This window comes from Ursus americanus, chromosome 14 (assembly GCF_024610735.1).
Source record: "Ursus americanus isolate L20-20 chromosome 14, mUrsAme1.1.p, whole genome shotgun sequence".
NCBI lineage: Eukaryota > Metazoa > Chordata > Mammalia > Carnivora > Ursidae > Ursus > Ursus americanus.
This window is the reverse complement of record NC_142140.1, coordinates 57,313,036-57,326,976: the sequence shown is the minus strand read 5'-3', so window position 1 is coordinate 57,326,976 and position 13,941 is coordinate 57,313,036. Positions and strand designations below refer to the sequence as shown.

The following is a 13,941-nucleotide window of genomic DNA, read 5'->3' as shown; positions in this document are numbered from 1 at the left end:
GGGCTGGGCTGCTCCGGCTGGTCAGAAGGCCAGCCCTCTCTCGGGCCCATCCCTGAGCTGGGGAGTCGGTAAGGAGGGTCCCCGTGGACACGGGGTGGCCATCGTATGGCTGGCGGGTGATGAGACATCTCCAAATCAGAACGAAAAAGGGACAGAAGGGGGCGGGGGTGGGGGGACACGGCAGAAAGACAGAATCCCCACGGTCCTGCCTGCAGGGCGGGCCCCCGTGGCAAAGCACGAAGACGGCCTCGGAAGACCTCGCCCGTGCCTTCCTGACCCCTCCTCACCTCGGGGAACAGAAGTGGATTCTGCGTCTGTGGTGGGTTTTTTTTTTTATTATTTTGTACAAAAATAAATTGACTTTTAGGAATTTCTTTTTGCTCTCTCGCTCGCTCGCTCTCGCTCGCTCTCTCTATTTTTATTTATTTTTTTTGTCTTTTCGACTTTTCATAGAAGTTGGTTGCAACGTGTAAACATGTTTTAAATTAAGAATGAAGATAAAGTACCCGTTCTGTTACAAAGTGCCAGGACTTCGATCTGCGGTTGGCTGTCTTTTTTTTGTTGTTTTTTTTTTTTGTTTTTTTTTTTTTTGTTTTTTTTTCCTTTCATTTTGTAAAATCTTGTTTTTATTGCTTTTGTGACACTGGAACTTCTGGACTCTCTCCCCTCCTCCCTGCCACCACGAGACCCTGGGCTCCCACTGCTCTGGGCTCCCACCCCGCACTGTTGTCTGCTCCTCTGAGGAAAGAATATTTTATATATATATCTATATATATCTATATATAAATTTTGTTTTTAAGGAGGAAAAGAAAAAAAAATCTAAAAAGTGCTTTAAAAACTTGGGAGAGGGCAGGGGCAGGGGAGGAGGGTGAGGACAAAAAAAGTTTTGAATCTCCAAACGTCTCGTGGGGTCTGGGCGGCCTGGGTCGGGGAGCATGGGGAGGGGGGGGGCGCCCTGAGCGGCGGTCCGGGGTGGGGCTGGGGGTCCGCCAAGGTGTAAGTGCCGTGAAGGGAGGTGGCGGGAGCCCCTGGGAGCCGCCCTGGTGCCCCCTGCCGCCCCCCCAGCTCCCCTTTCTCCAGGCCTGGAAATAAATAGATTTGTGTCACAGCGGCCAGGAGACACAGAGGACCACAGGCAGGAGCGGGAGGCGGGGAGGCCATCGGGGAGATGGAGGGGGGGAGACCCCCACTTAGTAAGTGCCCTGAGGAAGGAGGGTGGGGGTGGGGACGGGGTGCATTTTAACGTCCACTCACAGTGGACAGAGATCGTTTAAGGTCCTGTCTGAAAGACTCGTAGAAACCAGCGAGGGGATGAAAACAAAAGCCCGCCCCCACCCCGTCCCCAGCCCCCCGCGGCCACCCTCACCCCCACCTGGGGCCTGGGGCCCTGACCAGGCCTCAGAGGGGACCCCAGACTCCGTGCCGGGGGATGTCCGGGGGCCTCCAAATCTCTACGTCCCACAAAAACCCCAAACCAAGCCCCGAAACCCATCGACGGGGTGGGGGGACGGGGAGCCGGAGTGGGGGCGAGGGTCCCCGTGGAGGGAGAGAACATCATGAAGGAGAAAAATCTGAGAAAAGCACTACCCTAGATTCTGTGACGCTTCATATATATATATCTGTATATATATATATAGATATAGATATCTGTATATAGATAGATTTTCTTTTTTTGTGTTTTTGGGGGGGTGGTGGGTGATTTTCTCTCTCTCTCTCTCTCTCTCTCTCTCTGTCTCTCTGTCTCTCTCTCTCGGGTTTCTGTTTTCTCTTTTTGGTTTTCAGGCAAGTCCGGCCGCGAAGCTGCCATCGGCGGTGGCCCCGGCGCCCCCGTCGCCCCCCCCCTCCGCCGGCACCCGCTACATTCAACCTGCTGAGGCCGTCGGTGCCGGCCTCCTCCTCGTCCTCCTCCTCGTCCTTAAAGTGCTTTTCCTGGCCGTTGCGCCGGGCGTCGGGGGAGCCGGGCGGGGCCGGGGCGCCGGGCGGGGCGGCGGCCCCCGGGGAGGGGTCGGGCCCCCCGAGCCCCCCGCCCCGCACACGGGGCTTGCGGCCGCGGCGCGAGGGGACGCCGTTGCAGCCGTCCTTCTTGAGGTGTCTGTGCAGGTGGTCGGAGCGGACGAAGGTCTTACAGCAGCTGTCACACTGGTAGGGGCGCAGGCCGGTGTGCACCCGCATGTGGTTCTTCAGGTCGTAGTTGTGCGCGAAGGCCGCCCCACACTGCTGGCACAGGTACGGCTTCTCGCCCGTGTGCTTCCTCATGTGCACCTTGAGCTTGTCCTGCCTGTGGACGGGCGACGGGTCAGCGGGCACCGCCCGGGGGCCCCCCAGCCACCCCCGCACCCCGCCGGCCCGGGCTTGGAGACGGCTGGGGAAGCTGGGCTGCGGCTGGGGACGTGGGGCGTCGGCGCTGGCGCAGAGGAGGTCGGGGCATCACGGTGCAAGCGGGGGCAACCGGGGCCCGCAGGGACTGAGAAAGGCCTCGGACCCCACTTGCTCTGTGGCCTCACACAAATGGCTGAACCTCTCTGAACCCCTTTTCTTACCAGTAGAAAGAGAAAGATAAGGGGCTTCCTTCCTGCAGCATTTACAGAGAGCCTGCTGAGTACCAGACGCTATTCCAGGGGTTGAAATATACTACGGGGCACAAGGCAGAATGGGGGGAGGGGGGGGAGGGCGGGTTTGGGAACAGAAGGTGACCAGCTATCCTGGTGTTTAACACTGAAGGTCCTGCATCCCAGGGCAGCAAGTCTTCACCCCGTAGCCCTCAGTCCCCATCGACTCTCCCAGCCCCTCTGCCTCTCTCTGCTCTGGCCACACTGGCTTCCTGGCTGTCACCACAACATGCTAAGCACGTGCCTACCTCAGGACCTTTGCACATGCTCTTCCTGCTGCCTGGAGCACTTTCTTCCCAGATCTTCACATCTGAATTCCAGCTCAAACGTCACTTCCTCCGAGAGGCCCCTCCCCCGCCCACAGCGGACCCCACCCCATGTCCCTCATACCACCACCATCTGACGCTCACCTATGTGCTGGTTTCCTCGTTCCTCATCTGTCTGCCTGACCAGACTGCGAGCCCCAAGACAGCAGGGTCTGGGTGATTCCAGGACCCCTCCCTGCCTATCCTTCCCCAAAGAGATCAGCGTGGACCCAGCTCAGCCTGGGGCCTTTTGGCCCACAAAGCTGGTCAACATATCAGCCCTAAGCACTACAGGCCAGCCGCTGCTCTGTCCCTCACAGCAGCCACTGCTCACACGCGCCCTGGAGCCCTTGAAATGTGGCCTGTCCGAACTGAGACGCACTAGAAGTGCAAAAGGTTCCCCAGATTCTGAAGACTTCATCTGCTTAATGTAACATAAAAAAGCTCATTTATGATTTGACGCATTGGTTACATGTTAAATGTAAAAAAAAAAAAAAAAAAAAAAGATGTGAAACAGGGCTCAAATTACTTTCACCTGTTCCTTTAACTTTTCTTAAAACGTGCCTATCAGAAAACGCAACATCACAGAAGTGACTCATGATGCTTTACTGCACCATGCCGGTCTGTAGTCACAGGAGCGGGCTCCTGCCTGGACCCACACGGTAGGGGCGGAGACCTGGGTCTCGGGAGCCCTGGCCAGCATCTGACCCATTCTGTGCTGCAGCCTCTTACACCCTATGTCTGAGACACACTGGGTCTCTCACTTTTCACACACACCAGATTGGTCAGTGCCAGGACTGACAAACTCCTATTCATCCTTCAAAGCCCCATCTCAAATGCCCTCCTCCCCCAGGCAGCCTTTCCCACTCCCAGACAAAGACTTGGTCTCCCCTAGGCTCCTCTAGCTCCAGTTCCCTCCCTCTGGAATCACCCACAGAGCCGGTGTCCTTACTGGCTCTAACCCTTTCTCGGCTCCTTACTGCTCTGAGGGTCAAGGCCTGGCCTGCAACCACACCCCTGCCTATTCTCCAGCCTTAATACTTGTACATGCGTCAACACAACTCAGGCCACAGTGAACTCATTGCTCCCTGGACTGACTGGGTCTGTCAGCAGTGAGGGGTTGCAATTGCCAAGCTCCCTTCCTCTCACCCCCCTCGAAGCCCACTAACATGGTCGCCCAGCTGCCTCGCCTAGATCCTCGCACAGGGCCAGGTCCAGAGAGCACAGCAGGGGCTCAGACAGTGTACAGAGACTTCCCCAGGTGAGACTCAGGGGCTCAGAGAGGGAAAGTGACCTGTCCCAAGTTGCACAGCGGGTCAGGGGCCGCACAGTGGTGGGGTGGGGGTGGAAGCAGCCTGTTTCGTCACCCCAAGCCCTGGTCCGGGTAATTATAGCCCCGGCTGCCACAGGCCCCGCTTACTCAACTTTCTGTGTGACTCAGAGGGGCCCCTGGGCTCCCTGGCCTGGAGGAAGGCGTGGGGGCTGGGGCCCTGGGTTGGGGGCAAAGAGGAGCCAGGTGGGCACATGGGGGAAGAGGCTAGCCTGATGGCCCTCTCCCAGCCTCAGTTTCCCTGACTGGCAAAGAGGATCACCCTGAGTCAGGGTGGGGTGACCGAGAGACCAGCAGATCAGAATGAAACCACCCTGAGCCTGTGGTTAGAGGTGCTGGGGGGGGGGGGGGGCGCATGGCAGGGGGGGGCTCCAGACCTCTCCTCAGCCTGGTCACCTCTCCAGACCTTGGCTTGCTGGGCCTCTATCAAGCTACCTCTCCTGGGCCCAGAGACCCCTGAGGGCAGGGACCACAGCCACCTTAGGACTCCCATCTGGAGGAGGAGGGAGGCCCCAAAACCACCAGCACCCCAATCTCACCTAGGGGGTGGGAGCTGGGCCACCAACTAGACTGCCTCCCTCTGAGCTGGCACCCTTTGCCCCTCGCCTGGGCTCCTGGGACTTGCAGTCCGGGCCACACCCTCTTCTCCTGGCCTGCTGGGGAGGGGGCCAGGGGTCAGCCCCTAGGTCCTGTCCCCATGGGGCAGGGCCGGGAAGCCGGGACAATGGCTTCTTTCTTCAGCCTGGGTGGGCGTGGCTGGGGGAACCCCAGGGCGGGTGGGGGTAGGGGGTGATGCTGAGTCACCCAGGCTGGCCAGGCCCCTGCACGCCAGCCCCCCACCCCCACTGGGCTGGCCCACGAGGCCCAACCAGCCAGCTCTGGACTCTTAAGATCCAATCGCAAATTCCCCTAGCCTGGCCTCCGACTCCTCCCGCCTAGGGACCAAGCCCAAGTGGCTCCTAGGCCTGTTTCCCTCCACGGGCTGCGGCGACCCCCAAGCTCCACTGGCCTCAGGGCCTTTGCAGCGGCTGTTCGCTCTGCCTTTCCCTTGCCTCCTCGGGGTCTCGGCTCTCTGTTTAAAACAGCCACCGCCCCCCACCTTGTTCTATGCGGCTCTGCCGACTCGCATTACCAATTCTGTGGTTTCATCTCAGACGTGCCCCATCGCTCCCACGGGGCCTCTGGCATGTCTCTGCACTCCCAGGTCCCTGCTGCCTAGAACAGGGCCCGGCACCCAGCAGGTGCTCCATAACTGTTGGCTGAGGAAGCGAGTCCCTGGGGCTCCCGGGAGACTCAAGGAGATAACACCACTCCCCGTGCCCTACGGGGCGGCCGCCCTCTCCCAAGGCAAACAGCCACAGCCACGCAGACGAGAAGAACCACCCCCGGCAAAAGAAGAAGAGCGACTCCTGGGCCCTTCCCTCAAGCCTCCTATGGTCCGGCCCTGAGGCCTGCGCCACGCTCACCCTGGTGACCGCCTGAGCCCTCCCCCGCCCCAAAGGCTGCTCCCAAGGGGAGCAGGGGAGGCAGGCACCCAGAAACGGAGGAAGCACCGTCCCAGGCGGGACAGTGCCGCTGCTGCTCGTGCAGGCGCTGCTGTGTGTGGTGGGGGAGGGGTCCACGCGGCCGCAGTCGAAGCAAAGGGCCCTGGCCGCCCCTGACGTCCCCCGCCGCCCCCCGCCGCGGCGCCGCCAGCTCACCTGGTGAAGCGGACCTTGCAGATGTTGCACTCATAGGGCTTCTCCCCGGTGTGGGTCCGGATGTGCCGCGGCAGCTTGCCGGCGCCCTGGATGACCTTCTCGCAGATGGGGCACTTCTGGAAGGCCTTGGCCCGGATCTTCTTTTCCACCTTCTGCGACCAGGCCGGGTAAACATCCCCATCGTGGGCGCCACTGAAGTACTTCAGGTAGTAGTCCACGACGCCCTTGTCGTCCGCCCGCGACTCCTCGTCGCTGTCCCCCGCCGCCGCCGCCCCTGCCCGGCCCACCGATGACATCATCTGCTGCAGCAGCGTGCTGGCCGCCAGCCCGTCCGCGTCGGGCCCGTCCCCGTCCCCATCCTCGGCCGCACCTGACAGGAAGCCCGGAGAGTCGCCCGGCTCGGGGACTGCCTCCGACAGCGAGGCCACCTCCTCCTCGCCACCCCGGCCGTAATGGCCATTCTGCGTGGCGGTGGCCGGCGGGGCCACAGGGGGCGGGAAGAGGCCCCCAGCAGGGGCGTCCTCGTCCCGCTCTGGCCATAGACCTGGGTTGCTGTCGCCCTCGTCCCCATCCCCGGCCGAGGGCCGATCAGCCGGTGGTCCCGGCCCGTAGAAGTCCAAGCCGTTGCAGTCGCCGGCGGCCACGGCAGCCACGGCGGCGGCCACGGCCTCCTTGGTGGCGTCCAGGTCATCATCGGACGCGCCGAAGGCAGACCAGGGGAAGGCGGCGGCGGCAGCGGCGGCAGGGGGCAGGCTGTTCATGGGGTTGCTCTGGAAGAACTCGAGGTACTCCTTGGCCCGGAGGAGGTTCCGCTGGTCGGTCTGGTCGACGAGGTCCAGCTGCCCGGCATCGGCGCCCGCATCGGCCGCCAGGATCTGCCGGTCCAGGAGGTCGGCGCACACGTGGCTCACGGCGGGGATCTCGAGCAGGCGGGCGGCGCTGAGGATGTCGCCCACGTTGGCCGTGCTGACGGTGAGCGTGGCCGTGTAGGCGAAGTCCATGAGGGCCGTGAGCGCCTCGGCGCTGACGAAGTCGATCTCGTACACGTTCTGCTGGTCCACCACGGCGCCCGACGTGAACAGCTTCTTGAAGTACTGGCTGCAGGCCGCCAGCACGGAGCGGTGCGTGGGGAACTCTCGGCCCTCCACCAGGATCACCACGTCGCACAGCAGGCCCTGCGTCCGCTGCTCGTTGAGGCCGCTCAGGATGTCGCTGCTGTGGTCAGGGAACGGGATCCCGATGGGGCCGTCCACGCCGCCGGCCATCTTCCGCGCCGAGACCTGCAGCACCGGGGAGGGAGGGGTGCTCGTGAGGGTGCGGGGCAGGGGGCGGGGCGGCCGGGAGGCCAGGCCCGAGACCCTCGGAGAGGAGCGCCCGCCCCACCCCCAGCCTCCGTTGCCCAGCCGGGTGCCCTCGCTCCACCAGAGGGCCCACCAGGCTGCCCGTCCGAGGGGTGCTCTGAGGGGGGATGGGAGCACACAGTAGGTGCTCGACGAATGCCTCACGCGACTTGTTTCCTACTGGATCTACGCGCTGGCTCTCTAGGAGGCAGTGACACAAGGGGCCCACTGTGCACCATCACCCCCGAGCCCCCAGCAGTCCCCCCGGCAGCACCATCTCCGCAGCGCGTGCGAGAAACCAGGACTCAGGAAGCAGATCTGTGCCTGCGGCCCCGCAGCAGCACCCCAACTCAAACCTGGGGTGCATGACCTGAGGGTCCGTGTCCACCTGGTCCCTTGGCCTCCCTGACCCTCACTCCTGCCTCCCCCCAGTAAGACCCAGTTCTCTTGGGGGGGGGGGGCTCTGAGTCAGATGGAAAGGGAGAGGCCGAGACCCAGAGACCAGGCTGGGGTCAACAGGCTGGAATCATGCGGGGCGGGGGGGGGGGGCGGTGCCAGTGAGGACACAGCAAACCCCTTCCTGCCCCGGGGGAGCCCCCACCATGCACTTTGGCCCTGGCAGCGAGTAATGGGGGAACTGCCTGACACTCCTTTTTGCTGCTCACCCAGGCTGAACTTTCCCAAAGGTGGAGCAGGGGGCCGGGGGCTTCCTGTCCACCTCGGGTCCACCCAGCCCCTCCCCAACTCTTGGCCACCCTGGACACTACTGTTCGGCCCAGGGCCTCAGTCTCCCCATCCATCAAATGGACAGAGGCTTTTGGAAGAGCTGGCCATGGGGCAGGGGCCGGGGGCGCGACACTCTGTCTGTCCTGCCCCTCTCCCCCACTCCCTTTTTCCGCCTTCCCCTGGGCCGTGAGTCATCCACCCACTCGGGCGCTTGTGCAACCCTCTGGCTCCTGTCCCCACCCCTCCACCCTCTCTGGGGAGCCCCCGGCTGCCCCAAGCCACCCAACACAACCCACAATCCTCCAGCTGCTCAGCTCGCAGGACAGAGCCCCCGACATCTCCCGGGAGGACGAAGCTGTGCCTTCCTTGGCAGCCCAACGCAGTTTGGACCCAGACCCCTCCCACTTTGAGGGGCCACCCTGGCAAAGGACCCCAGGGTTGGTGTGGCTGGACCCAAGGCCAGGGCGGGACTGTCCCAACCCTGGGCCACCCTGGGAACAGGGTCCAGGCCCTGGGACTGACACAGAGGCCTTTGTGCAGCCAATCCGGCAGACACTACACTTCCCAGGACTCCTCTCTCTGCGGCCCGCCCCCTTTCCCGCTGACCACACCAGCTGCTCGGCTCCCCCCTCTGTTCCACCAGCCCGTTGGCGGCGGGGGGGGGGGGGGGCTCAGATGTGGCTGCTGGGAGCAGGAAGATGAGGGGCTGACCCCATCTGAGGCTCAGCCATGGGAAGCCTCGGAGGAGCCCCTATGGCAGCTTCCACCCCCTGCCACCATCTGCTGTCTGGCCCCAGGCCCCAGGGAGCAAGTGGGCAGATGGGCTCCGGATCAGACTGGCCTCGGCCCTCCTCACCCCTTTCTGATCCGCCTCAAGATGGCCACCCTGCCCCTGTTTGCCATTGTCCCCCCGGGTGCCCCAGCGTCCCCTCGGACCCCGAGGTGTCCCCGGGGGCCTCAAGATCGAGACCTGAAATGGTCCAGATGATTCACCAGCCCCCCTCCACGGCCTCTCCACCCCCGCCTTCCCACGGGCACCAAGCCCGCCGGGCAAGGGGGCTGGCACAGCTTTACATCGAGGGCGAGGATGCCCGGGCTCTCATTTGCTGGAAACCACCGGGCTGGGAGGACGCGAGCTTGGGCCTCAGACCTGGCGTGGGCCACCAAACCAAGCCCTGGGGTCTGGGCCTCCGCCCGCTCAGTGAGCCTGTGGCGCGGGCCAGCCTGTGGGTCTGCACCGGGTCCCAGAGTTTCTATTTCCCCACATAACCATAAGAGATCCTCCCCCAAAGGGCCAGGCCTGGGAGGATGGATGCCAGCCAAAGAAAACCCCCGTGAGAGCAGCATGACCCCCATGACAGAAGAGAACACAAAGGCCCAGACACACCTGGAATCCTAGCCAAGGGCACCCCGCAAGCCTGACCCTCGGGGGTCTGACCTCCCACCTCCCCGGCCCAGCAAGCCATCCCCTCATCCCTCAGCCTGGAGACTAAACTAGCTCTGCAGACACCTGGCCCACACCCTCTCTCCAGGAACACAGGCCACCTGCCCGCCACGCCCTGGGCCGCTGCCCCCACCCAGGCCGCTTGGGGCCCTCCCTCTAAGATAAAGAGGCAGAAGACCGGGTGCGACGGCAGAGGGAAGACAGCTGAGCCCCCTTGCCGGTTCCGGTGGGCTCCGGGCAGTGTACTGCCCGTGTCTGTTCCGCACCCACTGCGTGCCGCATCCCTCCCCAGGATGGCCTGTGGCTTCCTGCGCTGAGAGGCCCGGCTGGCACCTGACGCCCAGTAGGTGCCCCCATACCAGGTGGTCGCTTGGCAATGACAATCCACTGAAATGCCTCTCCTCCAGGAAGCCCCACCCCCACGCCGGCCAGGTCCCCACCCTCAACGGCCTGGCCTGCCAGGGTCCCCTGAGCTCAGGCCCACACCCACCTGGCCCATCTTTCATCAGAGCTCCGCCCCCGCGCTCGCCTCCGTGGGATTTCCGGGGCGCTGGGTGCTGACTCGGCGGCCGAGGGGCAGGCCTCAGCAGGCTCCTCCCGGGCTAGAGGTGGGGCACCCCCTTCCCTCTGTGCTCGCTGCCCCCCACCGCCGCGGGCGCACAGTAGGGGCGCAGCAAACCGGATGAACCGAAGACCACAGAGCGAGGCGCTGGAGAGAGCCCACACCCAGCCCCGCCCACCTAGCTGGCTGGCTCCCCCCAGTCCCACCTCCCATCTAACCCGGGGTCGCCTGCTGTACTTTTCCAAGGCGGCAGAACCCAAGTCGGTTTCGGCCCTTCTGGGGCCTCTTCTGTGCCTTGGACATTTCAGGAACTAATTCAGGAACTAACTGGGCACCTTTACTTCACCCTTCCCACTGTAACCCTGGGCTTTACAGGCAAGGAGAAGCTCAGAGCAGTGAGGAGACCCAGGCAAGGTCACACAGCAGACCAGCGGTCAGGCTGGGACTCAGACTCTCGGACCTGAGCTGCAGCCACTCCACGGCTGGGGCCCCGGGGTGAGGTCGGGAGTGCCTTCCCCTGGTCCCGGGAGTAGCAGGTGTCACCCGGGACCCCAGGATTATGGGAGGGCGTCTTGAGCATGGGGAACAGCAGAGGCCAAGGCCCGGAGGTGGGCGCCTGGGAGAGGGACGGGGGAGGAGGCTCCATCTACCAGGCTTCCCAAGGTCAGGCGCAAGGTGAGGGTTGGGACGGGCCTCCTCCTCCCGGCGCTCCTCGGGAAGGAGAGGGGGCGGCCATCACCCGGTGGGCAGGTAACTGCCTGAGACCTGACATCTTCCTGGAGGAAGGGGGGGGCCGGGGCTGCTTAATGAGGGGTCAAGACCTCTCCACTCCCCCCCCCGGAGACTACAACATGAAACCAAACGGAACTCGAACACCTACTATGCGCCATGCACAGCAGCCTGGGCCCACATCCCAGCTCTCCCACCTCCAAGCGGCAGGACACTGGGCAAGACGTGGTGCCTCCGTGCCTCGGTCTCCTCAGAGGTCATGACAACAATAAGGGGACAGGGGCAGCTCTAGGTCCAGGGTCCCACTCTCGCCCATTGGGCAAACTCCGCCTGAGGACCTACTGTGTGCCAGCACCAGTCCCCAAAGGCCCAAAGAGGCTGTTTACTGACCCCCTCCGTGTGCATGGGGGGCTTCGAACTCAACCTCTGAACGTTACTGCAGGAATTCAGCCCCCTCCCCACCTACTATGTGTCAAGGGAGTGCGTGTGGGGGGCCCCAGGAGGAAGCCAGGGGAGAGGAGCCGTCACCTGGAAGGGGGAAAACCAGGCCCAGAGAGGGTGGGTGGCTGGCCCAAGGTCACACAGCAAGTCTGGTGCCCAGGTGCGGTTGCCAGGCCCACGCCCAGCCACCCCCGCCCCCTCCCAGGCCAGCGGCCTGTGTTGCAAGGTTGGTCCCAACGGGTAACCCCGCCCTGACCTGGTGCCAATCCCTGCCTGGCCCGGTCCCCGGCCTGGGGTTTAATGGGACAGGAATGCAGCGTCCCGATTAGGGAGTGGGGGGCACCAACGGCCCCGCGTGGCTGCCCGGCTGCCAGCCCGCCCGTCCTCAGAGGCCTCCCTCCAGGCCAGACACCAGCAAACAGGCCCTCGGCCATTTTATGTGTCCATTTATTGCCCTAAATGGGGAGGGGCTTCCTGCCCAGGCCTTAAAGGGCCAGAGGCAGGAAGGCTGTGGGCCCAGTGGGAAGTGTGTGTGGGGGCGGGAGGGGCGATGAGGAGGTCATGGGGATCCCATCTGACCCCCAACTCATGGGTGGGGCTGAAGCTCACCCTATTCCCACGCTCTTGAGTGCCGTCACAGGTCAGGAAGTAACAGCCCTGACACCAGTACCGGGTTCCAAGAGGAAGCCCCGGGAAGAGAGAAGCCATTCGTGGTGAGTTAGAAGGAACGAGCTTCCCATCACCTGGGGTAAGTAAAGCCAGGCTTCTCAGAATCCCATCACTACCTACCCCACCCCTGCTCAGGCTGCACCTGCTTGTACAAGGTGCCCGGAAGAGGCCTGGGTGGCCTCGAGAAGCTGTCCTCCTCTCTACCTCCACACCTCTCCCTCCCTCCCCTGAGGCCCGCTTGTTACCTCCTGCACCACCCCCACCCCCGCCCCCAGCCTGGGCAGGTGGAGAGCTTGGCCTGGAAGCCCCAAAGGGGAGCTCAGCCTATCGGGGCCCTAGTGTCCTGTGCCCACAAACCCGCCAAGTTCCCTCCCATCAAACACATCCTGATGGGAGGTGGGACGGGGCCTTGTTTTCCAGTTAAACCAGAAAGGCGTGGGTGGGGACACTTCCACTGAGTGGCCGTTCACAGCCTGCTGGGGGGACAGATGGAGGGGCTGGTCCCTCGGCCACGCTCCTCACAAGCGCCAGATTCTCCGCAGGACATCTTTCGCGCCGTGGTGCTCCTGACTCAGGCCTCGGGCCCCAAGGACGGGGGCTGCTCCTCAGCAGGCCGGTGGGGGGGGCTGATCTCGAGCGTGTCAACATCCAGCATCACAGGGTCTGTAATCATCGCCCCACTTTACAGGCCAGGAAACTGAGGCTCAAGAGAGGGAAAGGGACTTGCCCAGGGTCACACAAGAGAGCTGAATTTGAACACAAGCCCACTGGCTCTGTACTGTCTAACTGGTCCTTCCAGGGCTCCTTACCCCCCTCCTCCACACTGCCCCCGGGCACCAGCAAGGGACTAAATCCCCCTCCCCTGGGGGCCTTGGGGCCAAGGACAGCTTATTCTCACGCCTCCTCAGAGCTGCCTTGTGATAGCCCAGAAAAGGGAGAGGTTTGCCTGAGGTCACACAGGGAGCCTGGGGCAGGACTGGAGTCTGGCTGACGTCTGTGCACTCAGGGCAGGGGCCCTGAGCCCTGGTCATCAGGACAGGGATGCAGGAGGGGCTCTCCTAGGCCCTGACGCGGCACAGCAGCGACCCAGCAAACGCTCCTGGGGAATCACTGACCAAACCCTCAGGACTACAGACTTGGGCTGATGGCAAGACTGAGGTTGACAGAGGGGTAGGGACCTCCCCAGGTAGACCTCAGGTGGAGGTGAGGGCTGGGCTGGGACTGGACCACACTGGCCCCCACCCAAGCCTGTTCCTCTGGTCCCCACCGCCCAGGGCTGTTACAGGGCGGTTTATGGCCCATCAGGTGCCTGGGGCACAAGGTGACAGGTGGGGGGCTGCTGTGTGTCTCAAGTGGCTGGGCTGGCGACACACTCCAGCAGAATCCCAGTGGTGCCCTGAGTTGACCCGGGTGCTCCCTCCACGAGGAAGGGAAGGCACGAGAACACAGGTAGACCTGCAGGCGCCACCCGCAGAATACCCCATAACCCCATTTTACGAGGGGGGACACCCAGACTCCGAAAGGCCGAGGGGCTTGTCCAAGGTCACAGAGCAGCTAGTGGGCCGTCATTCGAAACCCCTGCAAACCTCAGGCCAGCTCTGCTGCAGAGGGGCTGGCTCTGAGACGGCTTTTTCGAGGTGACCTCGGTCATCTCGGGTATAATGGGTCATAAAACCCAGAGAGCCCTGCCCGTCTCCAGGGGCCAAGGTGCCAAGGTGCGGGACTGTGGCTCAGAGGGGGTGGGAAAGGCCTCAACAAGCCATAAAAGTGCCTGCCACAGAAGGCTGGGAGGCGAGAGGACAGGGGCTCATGCTGTGTGACCTTGGGCACCTTGCTGGCCCTCTCTGAGTCTCACCGTCCTCTTTGCGCAGAGGGTTTCATGAGTCCCAGGACAGCTCCATTTGGCCTACAGGCGCCTGCTCTCAACCCCCAGGCCCTCTGGAAGACAGGTGGGTGGGCGCCCCTCAGCTGAGAGGAAGGAAGATTGGGCCTCATCCTGAGCCTGGAGGCAGGACCACAATGGTCAGACCCAGCTCTAGCGAGGTGACCTTGGGCTGCTCTCTGCTTCCCCCTTGGGCCTCGGTCT

At 63.2% G+C, this 13,941-nt stretch overlaps 1 protein-coding gene across 1 annotated transcript; it reads right to left on the bottom strand.

The window, feature by feature from the left end:
- Window positions 1-1,628: 1,628 nt before the first annotated feature.
- Window positions 1,629-13,941, bottom strand: ZBTB7A (zinc finger and BTB domain containing 7A). Its single transcript, XM_045804367.2, is given in 4 exon segments — window positions 1,629-1,844; window positions 1,846-2,278; window positions 5,945-7,224; window positions 9,945-13,941. Coding segments are annotated over 4 exon segments (1,788 nt in total). The 5' UTR covers window positions 9,954-13,941; the 3' UTR covers window positions 1,629-1,778.